The 19,856-nt window shown below is 40.8% G+C and overlaps 2 protein-coding genes across 3 annotated transcripts; one reads left to right on the plus strand and one right to left on the minus strand.

The window, feature by feature from the left end:
* Positions 1-798: 798 nt before the first annotated feature.
* Positions 799-13,935, minus strand: LOC138200137 (programmed cell death protein 10). 2 transcript variants are annotated; one of them, XM_069152617.1, is made up of 8 exons: positions 13,851-13,935; positions 7,938-8,163; positions 7,447-7,500; positions 6,040-6,157; positions 5,770-5,896; positions 2,631-2,709; positions 2,460-2,542; positions 799-1,692 (listed from the first exon to the last, which is right to left on the minus strand). In XM_069152617.1, exons 2-8 carry the CDS (start codon positions 8,025-8,027, stop codon positions 1,611-1,613), a joined length of 633 nt encoding a protein of 210 aa, XP_069008718.1. In that variant the 5' UTR covers positions 8,028-8,163; positions 13,851-13,935; the 3' UTR covers positions 799-1,610. The 2 variants fall into 2 exon arrangements, with proteins under 2 accessions (XP_069008718.1, XP_069008717.1); XM_069152616.1 differs by lacking the exon at positions 13,851-13,935 and adding an exon at positions 10,049-10,203.
* On the plus strand, positions 13,089-19,257 carry LOC138200131 (inositol-3-phosphate synthase 1-A-like). The gene is made up of 11 exons (XM_069152609.1): positions 13,089-13,329; positions 13,646-13,770; positions 13,873-14,034; positions 14,824-14,953; positions 15,313-15,506; positions 15,605-15,754; positions 16,337-16,552; positions 17,469-17,633; positions 17,725-17,838; positions 18,184-18,404; positions 18,540-19,257. The coding sequence occupies exons 2-11, from the start codon at positions 13,657-13,659 to the stop codon at positions 18,733-18,735; spliced, it is 1,662 nt and encodes a 553-aa protein (XP_069008710.1). The 5' UTR covers positions 13,089-13,329; positions 13,646-13,656; the 3' UTR covers positions 18,736-19,257.
* The last annotated feature ends 599 nt before the right edge of the window (positions 19,258-19,856 follow it).

Consider the following 19,856-nt stretch of genomic DNA (forward strand, 5'->3'; position numbering starts at 1 on the left):
CCAAATGGAATTTTCTTTTGGAGACTCCTGGATATACCCTAAAAAAAAACCGTGTAAAACATTATTTTCTGTATTATTGTTATAAACTTTGAATCTGGACTAGGTAAGATTTTATGCTGTGGCCTCGTTGTGATGTCCAGCTAATACCTCACAGCCTCAGTCATTTACAGGCACTTTTTTTGCAAAACAAATTCAGGCGAGAATATAAAATCTTCTACTTAAGTGTGTTCAAACTTGTGTGCCAGTAGCACCCATAGTGACTCTGACTGATGGGGACACAACTTTAGTGTTTCCTTTCAAAAGATACCAAACTCATGCTTCCACTACAAATGGTTTATGAACACCTTTCATTTCACTTTGGGTTTGCCTTGACAAGACATTTACTGCAAATTTTACTGCAAGAATAAAAGTGAGGATGCCAGACCTCCATAGCCCGCTCCTCATCCCTGCTTAAAACTCAAGGTTACTTTAGCAGCCCTTTGCATAACACACAAATCTCCAAACGGTTGGTGGTTAAGTTATATTGTTTAAGATACACAGCATGTTGTGAGGACAATGAAGAATTTGTAGAATAAAACATACCATTTCTGATGCATTCTTTCGAACCCGTCTGTGGGACAGCGTTTTAGAGGCGCAGTGATAAATCACTGAAGCATTTTTTTAAATAAAATCATCAGTTGGTGGTCACTGTAAATGAGAAAATATTTCCCTTATGTTGTTATTGACCAAAATAAGGCCTGACCAACTTTGAACTCTCATCCAAAGACAATAACCCCACACATAGTGGACTCGGACACATTTAAAAAAGCATCATCATTTGGAAACTATTTATTGAACATTTGCAACCAGATATCAGTTAAATACAGAACTTTCATGTCTCTCTACATCCCCTAACAGCAGGGACTGGCTCCACTTCATTACACTCTGAGAGGAGGGAATGTTACAGGACTTGGTAAGGCGCACACTGTGCTGGAAGTCATTTGGCTTTCTGTCTTCTGATAATAAAGAGAAACGAAATCTTGAGTCTGCCTCTCAAATGTCCCACTGCTTCATCTCGCAACTGTTTCACCTGCAGCCAGGTGCTTTTTGTCAACGCTGCGCATACAGACCATGGCAAAATGACACAAATAGGAGGCGAGAAGAGAAAACCAGTACAGACGACTGAGACTCACCCCTACTGAATGTGGTCTCAGATGTGTAGTCGCGACTGAAAAGCTAAAAGTAAAATGATCAACATGAATATATTAGAAAAATGGCAATTAGTCTTTAATAAACACCTCGCCTCACCACCTCCCAACAAGACCAGGGTTATAAATTAAAACTGTCCAAATAAAATCAATTAACCAAGACTTTGGGCCCATTCAGTTCCATTTCAAGACTGGAAAATCCTCATTGAAAAAAACAAATGGCACTTTTCAGTCTCTTGAAGTGGAATCTAGAATCTCGACTCCAATGACATCGACCCCAACCCTAAAAATCAACTCTAATTTACATATATGGGTGAGGCGCTCTTCAAGCTTCTGCCGTTCTAGCAGTTGCTCTGCTCCCCCACAGGACGGGTGGGGGGGGGGAGAGGGGGTGGGGACGGGGGACTCTGTGGTCTCGGAGGGCTAGGCCACGGTTTTGAAGGTCTGCAGTATGAGGTTGGTTTGGTGGATGAGCCGGTTTGCACTGATGAAGACGTTTATTGCCCTGGGAACAAAGAAAAATACAACTTGAGAAGACGGACTGTTTCAACAGAGAATAAACAATTAGTGAGGAAAAGAGAATGGAAACGGGCCCCAGCTTGTTCTGGCTGGCCAAGACATTCGAAGACAAACCAAAGGCTTTGTAGACAACTGACCAGCTGAGTCAATACAAACATTCCTGCATTTGTGCCCTTTTCTAGAAATGTTACTGGATCTTGGGACAAAGCAGGATGATACTACAGTGGCATGCAAAAGTTTGGGCAAAATTTCATTTTTTTGTGAATAGTAAAGTAAGATAGCAAAGTATTTTCAGACAGCCGTTTCCTTAGTTCATTCTGCAAATAGGACATTGCAGTTAACAGGAATAGTAGACGTCGAGTTAAAGACTGGAAGACCAAGAAACGTTTGTGAGATGACTGCTTGTAGAACTGCTGGAAAGGTAAATAAAAACCCTGTTTGACTGCAAAAGACCTTCTGAAAGATCTTGACAGACATTTTTTGCATGTTTTTGGTACAACATAGTATCAAAGAAATATAATTGGTGCCGTAAAAGTATCAAAGTTTGGTACCAAACTCAAAATCAATACTTGGTATGTATTTTCAGCACTAACTTGGCATCATCTCAATGCAATGGAGTCAAAGGGAGATATTTTTCTCTCTCTCTCCCACATTTACATAGAGCTCTCCCAGCCTTTTGCCACAACTTATCTTTAATGAACAGTGCAATGATGAGCTGAAGCACAGTATGTGGTGTTACAGTTTTACACTTACTTTCCGTCTTTGAAGTATGTTTTGAGGGTGTCACTGAAACTTTTGGAGTATTTCACAAACTCCTTTTTCTGGTGCTCCAGGGCCTTGGCGAGTAGGAAATATGACACGGAGACATCAATTAGAAACAAAGATAAAATGTGACAGCATTACACCAGTGTGCCCGTTACTCACTCTGCGATTCTGGTACTGATATTTCTTAATGACGTTGTTGACTGTGTCCAGGAGCTCTTTTATGGCGCTGGCTATGTCTCTGTGAACAAAAGGCAAGATCAGTTTTTCAAAACACAAAATTGGTGTTAACAGTCAATATAAAACAAGATTCAAGCTCTGTCCAAACCCTCTCCCCGAGATCGTTCCAATATCGGATAGCCTTTTTTCCCCCACCAATATTCCTTTAAGACACACTCCTACTCTACTCTGATTTGCTATTACTTGTTGCCTTCGTTGGTTAGGTTGGACAGGTTTAGGCATGAAGAAGTATGGTAAGACTGTCAGGGTCAGAGCAAATCACAGGCAGTGTAGGGGGAGTCTTAAAGGAATGTAGATGGAAAAAACTATAACACATTGGATATGGGTGTTTGTGATTTTCCAAATTCACAAATCCAACACTGACACACACTTCACATTCATGTGTTCAGCTGTATCTTTCTTTCCTAAATGAGACAATTTTATTGCATATGAATTGATGCAACACTATGAATGTCTCCTTGGGAAGTTCATATAAAAATATGCATTGTCATCTCATTTGTTTAATTCAAATAACACTGAATTAACCATTGTAAAAAGGGCAGTGTAGTTATTTACATTACACCTACCAATAATGACTGGGTTTTTAATGCAAAATATACTGGGTGTCCCTTGACCTGACACTGCTCCATTTCCTGCTGCCCCTTTAACGTCCGGCTGCTATTGCCAGTTAGAGCAGACACAAGTTAAAAGTTACAATACCAACCAGTGTGCACAACCATGAGTCATTTGATCAGCTCCAGACAACTTTCTTATAAACAAAAATTCTTACATACTGTGTATATGCACACAAATATCTGTTTAACCTGTAAACATTAAGTTTAACCTGTCAACATGAATGTTAATACAGAAACCTGTAATCGTAATATTGGTCAAATGTCTGTTTAAATGGAGAACAAAGTAGTCACAGTATGTGACTTCTGCTGGAGAGGAAGTGAGAAGAAAAAGAACGTGCAGCGGAAACTAAACCAGAAAAGATTGATGTTACTACACTCTATAGAATCATAGTTTGCATAAATTGCTGTTTTTGTCCTGAAAACAGTATGAACTGGTGTTTGAAAAAAAAAAAAAAAAAAAAAAGCATGAAGAGAGAGTGTGTGTGTGTGTGTGTGTGTGTGTGTGTGTGTGTGTGTGTGTGTAGTGGACGGTGAGGATGTCCTAGTTAATGTTTCCTTCAGTAACAAGATTTCTAATCAAAATGAAAAACAAGCACCAGCCTGTTACCTGTTCTTCTGCTCTTTTTCAGTTTCTGCTAAAGAGGTATGCTTTTTTGCGACCGTTGTACATAGTGGAAGGATGAACGGCTGAGCAACAGCAATATTTTAAGATACACTGATACAAAACATAGTGTTTTTCTTCTGGAGTGAAGAGTGAAAAAAAGCCTTGATAAAAAAAAAGAGAGATTTTTGTTCGTGACATATAGAGATTGCTGGATTTGATACTATTTGCTGCGAGCTAATTAACAACATCATGTGTTATTGTGACATTGCAAATTGTATAGATTGTCTTTTTAGAACAAAAGACGCAAATGGGGCGAGGCACAGGAGCTGATGACAACAAAAAAAACACGTTATGCAAGGTACAGAAAGACTAAAACTACCACCTGGTGCACAGAGTTGTTGAAGGATCAGATCATTTCAGCAGAAAAGGCTGATGAGTACACTGAGTGCAGTTTTGTCACTTGTGATAAGGAGCGGGTGAGGCGGAGCTGCGACTCAGGAGAGGACGGCTTGTCTCACGTTAGACAAATAATCAGTTAGACAAAGAAACATGGGGAAACAGGAAGCATGAGGAATCTGACCGAGATGATATCTGGTTGCTGTTGCGACAATGACAGAAAGTTTTAGAGGAGTTGAAGAATCTCCCCATTCACTCAAATGTTACAAATATGTAAAAAGAAATGCTTAATATTTTGAAAATATTATATATATTTAACCATGAAAAGATTTCACAGCTAGAGATATTTATCACTAATGCATGCAATATTTCTTGAAACTTTGTACAGTATGTCTTGTTTGTTGAAGGTGGTGCCTGAAGGGAGGCCACGTGACGATGTATAAATGAATAAATTGAATTCAAGAAAGGGTGACATCAATCAAATTGATCAACTCATAAAGCTATAGTGAGAAGATACAAGAAAAGTTGTGTTGCTTTGAGGCCTATTAGACTGAATTTAAACTGTTAAACCTTCCAGTGAAGGTTAAGTATTTCTGCCTTTCTATGCCTTTTGTTACTTTTTTACATTTTCCACTGCTTTACCACATCCAATCAACCTTTATCTGGTTTGCCGCCATATCCAAATCAAAGTAAAAACAAATAAGGAAACTGTATAATATACATCCTATAATATAGAATCTTATATGTATATATAATATATATATATTATAATATAGAATTATGCCACTAATGCACTTGACGCAAACACACATAACAATATCAAATCTATATTGTTATGTGTGTTTGCGTCAAGTGCATTAGTGGCATAATTAAACAAAACAAAATAAAATCTAATTTTTTTTCCCCTTTTTTTGTGGACATTGGGACATGAATTTGACATGCCACATTACAAACATAAACTAACACACACAAGTGAAATTGCAGTATGCATTAAGACATACTGTCTATATGCAAAAAAATATCTGTTTAACCTGTAAACATTAAGTTTAACCAGTCGACATGTTAATAAAGAAACCTGTAATCGTAATATTGATCAAATGTCTGTTTGAATGGCGAACAAAGGAGGCACAGTATGTGACTTCTGCTGGAGAGAAAGTGAGAAGAAAAAGAACGTGCAGCGGAAATGAAACCATGCACACCGCAAAACTTTGACCTCATAAACAGGATTTAGGTTAATTAACAGACTGCACTATAGTTAAGAACTGACGCCCCTGCTGTAAAACACTTGAAAGATTGATGTTACTGCACTCTATGGGACAGATCATCATTTGTTTGTCATGCATAAATTGCTGTTTTTATCCTGAAAACAGGGAAAAAAAACAACAAAAAAACAGCATGAAGTGTGTGTGTGTGTGTGTGTGTGTGTGCACGTGTTGCTTGCACTCACTTGATAGTTTGTAGGAAGCGTACTCTGTCATTGATCTCATCAGGGATTTTGCTGAGGATGTGTTTCAGAGCTCTGGCCTTCTCATTTAGGTCCTGGAACTCCTGCTCAGGCCGGTCAATCATGAACTCTACAGGACAAAGGTGTTTAGCACATTCCCAGAGAGACTCAGCAATTCGGATGCATGAAACGGACAGAATACAAAGCAGGTGAGGTCACAAAGGACCGTTCCTACCACAATATCTCCGTACCACTTTTGTCTTACACACTCACCTTCCACGTCATCGGCTGCCATGCGCAGTAGGGATTCAGTGAAGTTGATTTGGACGTTCTTTTTCTCCAAGATCTTCATTATGATGTCCTGAGTCAGGCCAGGGTTCTCCCTTTCAGCCTGATAAAAGAGGAGAATTATGCATGCGTTGTGAGGGAGAGGGAAAAAAAGCAACTTGTATGAGTAAAAATAACTATAGCCCAGTTTGTCTTCTTCAATAAAAGAAAGAGGAAGCTTAGATTGAGCTGCAGAGAACAAAGCTAGAACTTTATTGAATGTCAGATGTCCGCTGTGAGCAGTTCAGATGAATGCACAAAAGCTCTCCTCCTGAATAATTCAACCTTGAATTACACCAGGCAGGAGGCAGCAAGAGAGACTAATCAGAGAGACAAGTGGACAAAAGACCCCCAAATGTCAGAGTAAAACAGCTGTAAGGTGATCACCTCTCCCTCTGGTTTGTACAACGACAGAGCTGCTTCTCCTTCATTAATATTTAATCTGCACACACTGTGAACACAACTGCTCATCTGTAACTGTCTAGAGTCAATTTATGGCCACTGTGCTTTTATTATTCCAGTACAATCAGGGAAGTAGTTGGACTTTAACAAAGTCTCATCTGATGATTATAGTCGGGTGTCGCTATTGTGAATATCAGCACCTTTGATGTTCTATTAATACCTGCTGAGCTGAGGTAATTCATTTGAATATCAATTACGGAATCTGAGGCGCTCGAGTTTAACGAACTGCACAAAAAAGTAAAATATAACTCATAACCAAGGTAGCATTGGAAAACTAATCAAAACTTTTTATATATCGCAGCAGAACAGAAAAGAGACTTTGCTTTGCATTAGCCCTGCTTGCCTCTTAAAAAAAAAAAAAAAAAAAAAAAAAAAGAAGAAGATAGGTTACACCTTTTGGACCCAAAACATTTAGTCTTTATACTGTATCTATATACTATAGATCCCGATGGATATATCGCAGATAAATCAATATCACTATACATGCTAGCCATTAACAAAGAGGTGTAGTGTTATGCAACAGGATTTCTCAGCTAAACGTTATTTAAAAAAAATAATGATGTATTCAATTTGCATTTTTCCTCCCGTTTTTCGTTTTTTTTCCAGGAAGGGAAATCAGGCAACATTTGGAGCGCCTTTGTTCTCATTTCTCGAAACAGGAGGTTAATATTTTAACCGCAGTCACAGCCAAAGAGAATACACCCTGCCTGCCACAGTATCCAACAGGAAAGAACTGAGAGCATCAGATAAAATGTAAATGCTGCTGCAGTGTGTCGGAAAACTGGAACGCAGTCTAGATTTTATCCAAAGATTACAGGAAGTTGTGAGGGTCACAGGGTGGTGATATGGTGATTTTATGTTTCAAGACATCTGATTAATGCGCAGTCCTACCTTTATGAAGGCTGCTCTGAGTGTCTGGGCTGCTGATAGGTTGATCCTCTCCAGCTGATGGGGTTTAAAAAAAAAAAGATGATAAAAAAAAAAATAGAAAAAAGGAAGAGCACACGTCATTACCAAATCTGGACACGTTGAGGCCATCGCTGTGTCACCTAGCATCTGGCTAGACATTGCAGTGTCTTAAAATGCAGCTGCGTGTCATGTTAGACTTCATAATGTTGTCAGAACAGGTTCAGCTGGCCTCCACAATTTACTTGGAAAGTAAGATGATGAAAACTGTGAAGCACCTTCTCACACTCAATTGCAATATGAATAATCTGTCATGTAGATCGTTACATTAAAGTGCAGCGGGAATCTGTCTCGCAGTGCATTTAGTTTAGTTTTCTCTCCGTCTTACAGCCTCTTGCTATAAACACCCACCTTCAGTTTCCGTTTTTCTGTGAAGTAACACGGGAGCATTTTACGACAACGTCAGTACTTTTTACCTCATTGAAAACCGGGTACATCACGGCGTACAGCGTCATGGATACCATGGAGTTAGTCTCCGCTTCATTCTTCATCTCCTCCATTGTCATCCTCCAGGGAGGAGCAGCTCTTGTTGAAACGGTGAGGAGGAAAACTGCAGTTCACACGCACTCACACATGCACTCACCCGCTCGCACTCACTCACACTCGCCCGGGAAACCACTCGATCTCCAGAGTGGCGAGAGCCTGGAGCACATTTGAGAAAGAAAATAAAGGGGGAATGATCAAGAAAGGTTTGGCTGTGTTCTGGTAGACTGCAGGTTGTACAGTATACTCTAATGAGAGTATCTTAAAGTTGATTGTTAGTGCGGATGCACTGATCTGATCCACTATATATCAGCGTCGGCACTGATCCCGCCTTGATAAAGTGGATTTTGTTCATAAGTGGGTGCTGACTGGTGGCACATCGCTTCTTGCCTCATGTTATCATTCTTAAAAAAAAAAAAAAGATTCCAGTGAGTTCCAAGCAGTTAGCAAACACATTTTAAAGTTAGTAACATACTTTGGCAGACACTCAGATTTTAGGCACTGAGAAAAATGTGGATCTGCAAGTCTATATTATTTAGATCACAGACTATCTAAATTAGTATAATACTATTTATAATACCTGAAACAGGTAACATGTATGCATATAATACACCGAGCGACACTGCATAAATAAGACTTATCCGACAGGAAAAGATCATTTTGGATGTTTAACCTGGAGGGAGTGGTGCAGCCCCTATGTAACGTGGCCGATGACGGCAACACTTCAATGAACAAACATCAACTTAAATATGTGACAATTTCAACATCATGGAAACAAGAAAAACTTTCTTCATGTAAATAACTTGGGTGCTATTTTTGATTCCTCTTTGACCTGCAGAACAAATCTGTGGTCAAAGACAGCTTCTTTCAGCCTTCGGGTGGTCACTCGTGAATTTATATAAGATTTGGACCATTATAATTCCTTCTATTGGGCAGACACGAACATCCCATTTGCAGCGGGGCTCCTGACTGGTGCAGGTAAGCAGGAGCACACTTCACCTATCCTCGCGTTCTCACATTAGCTATATGTTCGGCGTAGGATTCATTTCAAAATTGTATTGTTTGTCTTTAAGCACTTAAATGGAGCAACCCCGACCTATCTGCCCGACCTGTTGCGCCCCTATTCCTCATGTCCTCATGTTTTCCAGATTAGACCCCAATTCAAATGACCATTTACTGCTATTACGTCTTTGCGTTGGCTTAATCTTGTATTTTTTTTTTTTAAATCATTTGATTGTGTTTTTTTTTTTTATTGCTTATTTCCTGTTATGTTCAAGTCTATCCGATTGTTTGACTATGCGGCAGGCCTTTGGTCAACCCTGTGTAAATAAATCTGACTTGACTTATTATAAACCAGGCCCTGCCACACCTACGTCCTGACTGTTTTTGGATATATTGATTATATTTTATACGTAGTTTATTTAAAAGGACGAGAAGACGTGACTGACAGACTTGTTTGGTGGTGCAGATCAGATCTCAGCTGACTTAAATGGGAAGCATTTGGGGGCATTCGGCTAACCTTACGTTTCGAAACTTCAGATCTTTTTTTCGAAGACGTAAAGTAGATTTAATACGTTACTATTTCTGAGTTCAGCCTGGCCTAATTGGCAGGCTAAAAAAAAAACTAAAAAAAAAACTAATTAACCAGCTGACTGGGTGCAGGCAGCCCCAAGGTAAGTGCTACTCGGCTAACTGGACTCGGCTAACTAAGTAGCGTATGTGAGGTTAAATGGGGTTTACTGTTTTATCTACGGGGAGGGGAAAAAAAAAAAGCTATCAAAACCCACTGTCAGAAGGGCCAGCTGGCTGGGTAAAGTGACATATTTATCGCCTTCTAGCTGCAAAGATGATCTTACTCGCGGCCTGTGGCCGGAGCAAATCGATGGTAGCAAACCTGCTAGCAGTGTAAACAGCGCAGCTTTACGCGCTAGCTCCGGTAAAACTGTAGATTCGCGTTCGTGAGCCAGAAAACACGTCGACAAGCTGCTCGAGGAGAGACGCGTAAAAGTCGGCGTGCGCGTGTCAAACGTGTACTTGTATCTACCTTCGGTCTGACTTCTTAACTGGGGGGGCCGGTTACGCCGTCGATCGCCTTTTAGCTGCTGTGTTTTCTTTATAACTTAAGGCGGAAGTTTTTCAGGACTGGCCCGAGCGACACCTTCCGGGACCGTTGCTACGTAAACACGCGCCGTCCAATCAGAGGACGGAGAGACAAGAGCGACTGTGACGTCATCTAGAATAGTTAGATCTCGGTTGTAGCATTTTTTTTTTTTTTATTTTATTTATTTATTTATTTTAAATTTACTTTAGGGAAGTATTTTTCTTCAATTGATGAAAACAACACACCGGAGTTCATATATGTAGGTATACGAAATGACTGAAAAAAAATTAATGCGGGGGAGAATATTGTGGCATTTCATAAAAATCAAAAGGAAAAAGCTGAATAAACTTCTTTTTTTTCAATAAATGATTACAGCTGAAACAACTAGTTAAGCAGAGGAAATTAATCAGATACAGACTTGCTGGCTGAGTTTGTTTTCCAAGCACATATGCTAAACATTCTGTAGTGTCAACTTTACAAATGTGAGGATTTATTTTATTTTATTTTATCCAATGCTATCTTGAATACATTTGGGTTTTTGGACTGAATTCAATTAATTAAAGTATGAATTATTTATTTTTTTCATCAAGTAAAATAAAGGAATGTAGTCTGAGCGAAAAGCTCATCTTGCAACGTAATTGTATTGAGCAGCGATGCCACCTATAGAGTACAATAGATATTTGCAATCACTAATTAAACTGTAAACGTAGATAAAGGTTCAATCTAGGTGTAAAAAAAAAAAAAAAATCATATTCTTGTATTCATACACATGAAATATGCTTCTTATTGTTTTTTTTTGTTTTGTTTTTTTTTTGCATTTAGCCTGTGTTTAGGCTGACCTTTATTAACACAAGCTCATTTGGACAGAGGTCAGAGGATGGACATTGATTGCCTTATCACTATGTTTAGACTGAGTACCATGAATCCTAAATTTGTTGAGAATATGTGTAGAGATGATTACACTACAGTGCTAACACTTACAGAGTCAACAACATCTTTGTGGAGTACAGAGACCACTGTAGTTACTTTACATATGAATTGTAGTTCCTCATTTACAGACGACTATGTTTGAGGATAAAGTCTTTTTATATATACAGTGGGTACGGAAAGTATTCAGACCCCTTTACATTTTTCACTCTTTGTTTCATTGCAGCCATTTGCTAAAATCAAAAAAGTTCATTTTATTTCTCATTAATGTACACTCAGCACCCCATCTTGACAGAAAAAAACTGAAATGTAGAAATTTGTGCAAATTTATTAAAAAAGAAAAACTGAAATATCACATGGTCATAAGTATTCAGACCCTTTGCTGTGACACTCATATTTAACTCGCATGCTGTCCATTTCTTCTGATCCTCCTTGAGATGGTTCTACTCCTTCATTGGAGTCCAGTTGTGTTTAATTAAACTGATTGGACTTGATTAGGAAAGGCACACACCTGTCTATATAAAGCCTTACAGCTCACAGTGCATGTCAGAGCAAATGAGAATCATGAGGTCGAAGGAACTGTCCAAGGAGCTCAGAGACAGAATTGTGGCAAGGCACAGATCTGGCCAAGGTTACAAAATAATTTTTGCAGCACTCAAGGTTCCTAAGAGCACAGTGGCCTCCATAATCCTTAAATGGAAGAAGTTTGGGACGACCAGAACTCTTCCTAGACCTGGCCGTCCAGCCAAACTGAGCAATCTTGGGATAAGAGCCTTGGTGAGAGAGGTAAAGAAGAACCCAAAGATCACTGTGGCTGAGCTCCAGAGATGCAGTAGGGAGATGGGAGAAAGTTCCACAAAGTCAACGATCACTGCAGCCCTCCACCAGTCGGGGCTTTATGGCAGAGCGGCCCGACGGAAGCCTCTCCTCAGTGCAAGACATATGAAAGCCCGCATAGAGTTTGCCAAAAAACACATGAAGGACTCCCAGACTATGAGAAATAAGATTCTCTGGTCTGATGAGACCAAGATTGAACTTTTTGGCATTAATTCTAAGCGGTATGTGTGGAGAAAACCAGGCACTGCTCATCACCTGCCCAATACAATCCCAACAGTGAAACATGGTGGCAGCATCATGCTATGGGGGTGTTTTTCAGCTGCAGGGACAGGACGACTGGTTGCAATTGAAGGAAAGATGAATGCGGCCAAGTACAGAGATATCCTGGAAGAAAACCTCTTCCAGAGTGCTCTGGACCTCAGACTGGGCCGAAGGTTCACCTTCCAACAAGACAATGACCCTAAGCACACAGCTAAAATAACAAAGGAGTGGCTTCGGAACAACTCTGTGACCATTCTTGACTGGCCCAGCCAGAGCCCTGACCTAAACCCAATTGAGCATCTCTGGAGAGACCTGAAAATGGCTGTCCACCAACGTTCACCATCCAACCTGACGGAACTGGAGAGGATCTGCAAGGAAGAATGGCAGAGGATCCCCAAATCCAGGTGTGAAAAGCTTGTTGCATCATTCCCAAGAAGACTCATGGCTGTACTAGCTCAAAAGGGTGCTTCTACTCAATACTGAGCAAAGGGTCTGAATACGTATAACCATGTGATATTTCAGTTTTTCTTTTTTAATAAATTTGCACAAATTTCTACATTTCTGTTTTTTTCTGTCAAGATGGGGTGCTGAGTGTACATTAATGAGAAATAAAATGAACTTTTTTGATTTTAGCAAATGGCTGCAATGAAACAAAGAGTGAAAAATTTAAAGGGGTCTGAATACTTTCCGTACCCACTGTATATGTATATATGTATATATACATATATATATATGGGCAGAGAAATGAAATGCGCAAACGCTCTAAATGATCAGCCACATTTATTAGACTGAAATAATTGATGGCTGCATAGTTATGAATTAGGATAGTAAAAAAAACAAAAAAACAATCCCATTCTTTATTTTATTGAGTTGAAAAGGGACCTTTCAGCCACTACGTGATTCTAAACTGGAAGCAATGAGACTTCTACAAATATTTCTCCATCCTCGCGAGGGGTCCGGAACAAAGATGAAGCAATCTGATTGGCTCGTCGAGCTGACTCCGTCGCGCCAGGGAGGATACTTATCGCTGTGTGGACCGACGAGCTGAAGCGCTACCAGGCTCTTTCTTAGACGAAAACGACGGGAAATTTCCAGTTATTCAGGCGAAGAACTGTGAGCCAGACATCAACGGGACCGTCCTCGTATTAGCGAAGTTACTGAAAGATAGATCTTTACACCTGAAGTGAGGGGGAAAAAAGGTGAGGGAATTTCCGGGTTTCAAATATTTGCCCAATGTTGCCGTGCGTCATTCATTCATGAAGTCAAGTGTCTTCATAGTCAACGGCCAGAAAAGAACATCATGCGCGTCGGGGAGTGCTGAGAGATGTTTTAACTTTTGATCAGTTTGAGGTGGCCGTGAAAGACTATGAAATAACTCGTTTCGTAATTTTGCAACATGGCATGCCGATAGCTTGACTTAAACGTGACGCGCTAAGGAAATGCATCATTACCCATTGTGCACTTTCCACATTCCGAGTTGAGTAAATGATGCGTTTCTCTCCGGCTTTCTTGCAGGCTCCGCAGCCATGCCTTTAAACATTCACATCAACAGCCCTAACGTGAAGTACACAGACACACACATCGTGGCTCAGTATTCCTACCAGACCACATCAGTCCACAGAGATGGGAACAAAGTCACGGTAAGTCTGTTTTTTTTATTTATTTTTTTTTGGGGGGGGGGGGGGGTTCACTCCATGCACGTGTTCAGTCTGCCACTCACCTTGCACTTGTACGGGATACAGGTGACACCCTGCACCACCGAGATGACATTTCGCACCGAGCGGAAGGTGCCCCGTCTGGGCGTGATGCTGGTGGGCTGGGGAGGCAACAATGGGACCACGGTCACTGCAGCGGTGCTGGCCAACAACCTGGGTCTCACCTGGAAGACCAAGAGTGGTGAACAGGTGAGCGGAGGGACTCGGATGTACCTGCACACACACACACACACACACACACACACACACACACACACACACACACATGGATGGGAAGCCAGCTCCCAGTGTGGAAAAACGTCCTCCATATAGAGTGAAAGTTTGTGATTTGAAAGGAGGAGTCCACATAAAAAAAAATTGAACTTTGACGCAAATATAGGCAGGTATGATGTTCAGTGTGCGCATTACACCATCTCAAAGCAACTTTCAAGGCTCGACAAACTGATTTCTGGATTTACATACTGCCTATAGGCCAGAAAAAGAAAACATTTAATGGTGTTCTTTGAAAATGGCCACCACTTCTATAAAGCATTCCGTAGTTAGGCAGCTACAGCATGTTAAGGATTTTCTTTTCTAAAAAAAGTGCAATTTGTAGGGGGGAAAAAAAGCACCAGATGGTGACTAAACCCTTTATAACCAGACTATCATAGGATGTAAAATCCAGAAGGTTTACTACCAGCGAGCTAATACAGAAGCTTCTTGTCCTATTTTATAAATATAACTGACTGTACGGCCTCGGATACAGCGGTAGAGACGCATTATAGGCTGGTTATGCTGACATGTTCAGTGGGGTGTTCAGGACTTAACTGACTCGAGTCTTGGGGATTTCCACTTATATGGGCATACACTGTTACCTCTATGAGCCAGAGTCTGTGATTTCCATTTTGGCCAGTTTCATCTGGTTCACATATTCGTAGCAGACTGCAAAACCTGAAAAATCACAGTGCTTGTCTCTCCCTTCTTTTCCTTATTCTTCAGAAAGCAAACTACCACGGCTCTCTCCTGCAGGCATCTACTGTTTGCTTGGGATCAGGTCTCGAGGGCGAATTCAACGTGCCCTTCCGTGACCTCCTGCCAATGGTGCACCCTAATGATATAGTCTTTGACGGTACGAACGTTTCCAGACGGTCAGCTCAAGGTTTAAACTCTGAGACAGAAACTGTGTGTAAATGTGTCTGTGTGAGAGTGCAAATGAGGTGCAGGAGTGTGAACAGAAAGCAGCGAAATCTGATCCCAGGACAGTTTTTAAAACTCCCTCTTATGGTGTTCTCCAAAGCAGTGGAGTCCGTTGCTTCATAAGGGAAGAGCTTTAACAGCCAACCTATTTATAGAGCTGCTATAGTCGATGAGAAGATGAAGGTAATGACTCGGATATGCCAGCCTCTGCCCTTTTAGTTCTGGAAAATATGAGATATTTGAAGAAGCACTTTTCTTTTCTTTATTTAATTGTTTTTTTTGTGTTTTTAGGGTGGGATATCTCCTCAATGGATCTGGGCAGTGCAATGGAGCGAGCTCAGGTGTTTGACTGGTCAGTACAGGAGCAGCTGCGGCCACACATGAGCGGCCTGAAACCCAGACCGTCCATCTATATCCCAGAATTCATTGCTGCAAACCAAGCGAGTCGGGCAGACAACGTCCTCATTGGGACCATGGCAGAGCAGGTTATAAAAAGCCTCTACTCTCCTTACATTAATAAAATTGTATCTTTTTTGTTTCTGTTGTAATGTGACTTAAAAAAAATATATAAATGATATTCCAGGTGGAGCAGATCAGAGCTGACATAAGGGACTTCCATCAGTCCAGTGGTGTGGACAAAGTCATTGTTTTGTGGACGGCCAATACTGAGCGCTTCTGTGACATCATACCAGGGGTCAATGACACTGCCGAGAACCTGCTGGCAGCAATTCAGGTGAGAAAAAAAACAGCAAGAGGTTGGTTTCAATAGAAATCTCAATAATGGAAGTGAGGCAAGGGCTTTAATTGTCCTTGAAGCTAAATTGTGTTGGTGGCCGGTAGTCATTGGGATTCACCCATTTAATTTTAATTTCCTCCGAATACTGAAGACCAAACAGTAATCCTCCATTACATTTAGCGATTAATAAAGCTTAGAGGATGAAAAGATTAGCTCGTCTAACACACACTATGGATTTGTAAATGAAAAGGCTTCATGAGTATGAAACAGTCAGCAATTCCTTTTCTATCAGATCAGGGGAAGAAAATTATAATTTGTCCCTCGTGGGTAAGTTTTTATTTTATCTCCTGTCTTGAGCATGCTTGTACTGCTGTCAGCAATGATAATAGTCCATTTCACAGACTTATGATCCTCAGCAAATAGCTCAATTTAAGATAGGCATGCAATCAACAATGGAGTTTTGAGACTGAGAAGAAGTCTCTGGGGAAATGTAGCCTTATGAGTGAAGCTTTTTTTTCCCCTCAGTGATGACACACTCAGTCACAGTCATTATTTCTTTGTTTTTCCTACCTCCATCAGGCTGGAGCAGAAGTTTCTCCCTCTACCCTGTTTGCCGTGGCCAGTATACTGGAGGGCTGCGCCTACATCAACGGCTCCCCACAGAACACCTTTGTCCCGGGGGCGGTGGAGCTGGCCGTGCAGAGAGGCGTGTTCATCAGCGGTGACGACTTTAAGTCTGGACAAACAAAGATCAAGTCGGTGCTGGTGGACTTTCTGGTCAGCTCGGGCATCAAGGTGAGGATGATGAAAGTGGAAAATAAACACAAATAGTATTACTGATTATCGACAGGCTGAGCTTTCGTATGTTAATTGTCCCATTAACCCTTCGAATCCCACAACCCACCGGCAGGTTTTAAAGGTATGTTTTCTTTAAAAAAAAATAAAAAAAAAATAAAAAATAACATCAAAATTACACCATTTATCATAACCAGACACTTTGAAAATATAAATGATCAACAGATTTTTAAAATCCTGACTGTCCTTTAACTAATCATGTGCACCGAACGCCTCTATCAGGAAAAGTGATACTTCTATTATGCTATCTGAGTTATACTGCACAAAGGACATTTGCTTTGGGTTCAAAGGTTTAATTAGTTAACTATTAGCTACTACAGGCCAATTGCAGAGAACGAGCCTATCACCTACCTGAGTCCGTCATAACATACAAACACCATGTGCTCCTCTCGAGTGTGTAAAAACTGTGTCAGTAGGTGAGCAGAGAAATTGAAGCAGAGTGCTCAAACGCAGCAGAGTGCTGGATAAATTGTTCAAACATTCACCTCCTGCCACTCCAAAACCTGAGGAGACCCACTAAAACAAGCCATCGAGCCTGAACAAACCAGTGTCGCTTTGTCTTGTCGAAGATATTGTAACAGATTCCTCTTCTGTATATTTAACAGTTTTAAGTAACAATTGGTTCAAAATTCATCAAAGGAACACGTGAAACAGAACTGAAGTGTGTTTAAAGTTATCTGACAGGTCATTAGGCGAAAAGGTTTGAAACCACTACTATAGAATATTTTATATTTGAGACCATAAATTACTTGATTATGCTTCCTGCTGATTGAAATTCAGCAAAACTTCTAATTAACCGTACCATTTGATCTTCTTAACAAAGGGATTATAATGTCGGTCTCTCTGCCTTTTACAGCCGACCTCCATCGTCAGCTACAATCACCTCGGCAACAACGACGGGAAGAACCTGTCGGCGCCGCAGCAGTTCCACTCCAAAGAGGTCTCCAAGAGTAACGTGGTGGATGATATGGTCCGGTCCAACCCCATACTGTACAAGCCTGGAGAGAAACCAGACCATTGTGTTAGTGAGAGACACAAACACCGACGCACACTCAGCTGCATGTGGATGTTTACAGAAAACCAACTCATGAACTGTCTCTGGTTTATTTCAGGTGGTGATTAAGTACGTCCCTTGTGTGGGCGACAGCAAGCGAGCCATGGACGAGTACACTTCTGAAATAATGATGGGAGGGATTAATACAATCGCAATGCACAACACCTGTGAGGTCAGAGTTCACTTAATATGTTTCTGTAAACAGTTGAACTACCATAATGAGAACAGTTTTCGGCGTAAGAGTCCAAACTTGCAAACTGCTGGCTAAACACGACGATTAAAGTAACTTTTTACAATTAGTGTATTAATCCATTAGAAATTAAGCTCTTGAAACAATTCAACATAATCTCTCATAAGTGCGACAGCGTAGCTATCATTCAATTAAAATCAAATTCAGACTTGGACGATTCCTTGTGTTATTTTTTTTAAATACTTCAAAGAAAGCTATTCCTGCACGTGCTCGGGACAATGTTGTGCCAAAGGTCACACCATTATACTGACTTCGTCTCTTTAACAGGACTCTCTGCTAGCCAGCCCGATCATTCTGGACCTGGTGATTCTGACAGAGCTTTGTCAGCGTGTGATGATCAAGCCGCAAGGGGAGGACGACGACTTCCAGTCCTTCCACAGTGTCTTAGCAGTGCTCGCCTTCCTCTGCAAGGCTCCTCTGGTCCCAGCAGGGACTCCGGTCATCAACGCCTTCTTCCGCCAGAGGGCCTGCATAGAAAACATCATGAGGTGTGGATCAGTTAAAAGACTTGGATTCCTTTACATAAAACATCCCCAGAGGTTGCTTTGTTCATTCAACAGAAAAACCTGCATGCGTCTTCACTTTGATTGAGCTACAACAGCCTCCCTGCTTGTCTTTTTCAGAGCGTGCCTTGGTCTTCCTCCTCAGAACAACATGCTGCTGGAGCACAAGCTGCAGAGAAAGTTCCTGCCGCCGCACACGGCCGACATCAACCGGGACGTGGGTGCTCTGAAAAAAGTCGCTCTCACCAATGGGAAACATATATCCCTAACAAAGAGCGTAAATACACGTGTGGATGATACAGCACGTGCATTATGATTGCCAGCAAAACACTACAGCCCAAAACAGAACTAAAACATAAAACAACTGCAAACATAGAACCTCATTTGAAAAGTAGAAAAGCCGTCATTGATCACGCTGTCAGCGCTACTGTCAAGTAGACGTTTAGGAAAGAGTCATTTAAAACCGTAGGAACTCTTTACTCGTTACAGAAACATGAGCTTCTCTTACACGACCTTAGGAAGTGAACTTAGCAAAAGATCTCATCTGTATTTAGTGAGCTTTTTTTTTTTGGGGGGGGGGGGGACATATTCAGGGTGTACGGTGACAGAGAGCAGGGGAGGGACATTAAGTAACGGGTGACTGGGAATTGAACCGAGGACTCCCCGCTGATGGTTGATGAATATATTCACTGAGCTTTGACGGACACCTAACCTACAGATCCCATCAATGTCATCTAAGGCTCCATCGACTATGTATTCATATTTTTTTTGTACTTTTATTTTTTTCCAAGTAGTTTTACATGTGTTATTCAAATATTAAATGTACAATTATACAGCATACTGTCTTTCTTTGAAATGGGTCCATATGTTTTACAGGAAAATGTGACATTGATCTTGCAGCTGTGGGAACGTACCTGATAAGTACAGTATTTAATACTGTGATTTTGGTAGCCATTTAAAGGTTTTGGGCTATTTATATACACAGACAGTGAAGGAAATAATTATTTGATCCCTTGCCGATTTTGTAGGTTTTCCCACTGACAAGGAAATCAACCGTCTATAATTGTAATGGTAGGTTTATTTTTTTACAGTGAGAGACAGAATATCAAATATTAGGAAGGTTGTTCCAGATCTTAGCGGCAGCAACAGAGAAGAACCGATCGGCCCGGGTAAAGCAGGTATAGATAATGGATGGATGGATGGATGGATTAAAATTTTCAAATTAATTCTGTACTGCACTGGTAGCCAATGAAGGGATTTTAAGATCAGGGAAATGTGTTCAGGCCAGTTGAAAGTCTCACTTCAGAGTTCTGCACCGACTGCAGGCGTGATAAAAGATTTTTGCCGATTCCAGCATACAAAGAATTACAACAGTCCAGATCCAGTGTTAAAAGAAGAGTCCAAAAAAAATCACAGATTTTTGACATGGACATGACT

Source organism: Embiotoca jacksoni, unplaced genomic scaffold (assembly GCF_022577435.1).
Source record: "Embiotoca jacksoni isolate LCO1_2020_lvr unplaced genomic scaffold, fEmbJac1.0.p SCAF_18, whole genome shotgun sequence".
In the NCBI taxonomy this organism is placed as follows: Eukaryota; Metazoa; Chordata; class Actinopteri; family Embiotocidae; genus Embiotoca; species Embiotoca jacksoni.

Bases quoted from the DNA above. Each gene is read 5' to 3' on its own strand.
- LOC138200131 (XM_069152609.1), top strand. From the start codon at position 13,657: ATGCCTTTAAACATTCACATCAACAGCCCTAACGTGAAGTACACAGAC. The intron at 15,755-16,336 runs GTGAGAAAAAAA...TACCTCCATCAG, and splicing joins ACCTGCTGGCAGCAATTCAG to GCTGGAGCAGAAGTTTCTCC. The intron at 16,553-17,468 runs GTGAGGATGATG...TGCCTTTTACAG, and splicing joins TGGTCAGCTCGGGCATCAAG to CCGACCTCCATCGTCAGCTA.
- LOC138200137 (XM_069152617.1), bottom strand. From the start codon at position 8,027: ATGACAATGGAGGAGATGAAGAATGAAGCGGAGACTAACTCCATGGTA. The intron at 7,501-7,937 runs GTAAAAAGTACT...AAACCCCATCAG, and splicing joins TGTACCCGGTTTTCAATGAG to CTGGAGAGGATCAACCTATC. The intron at 6,158-7,446 runs GTAGGACTGCGC...CTCTTTTATCAG, and splicing joins TCAGAGCAGCCTTCATAAAG to GCTGAAAGGGAGAACCCTGG.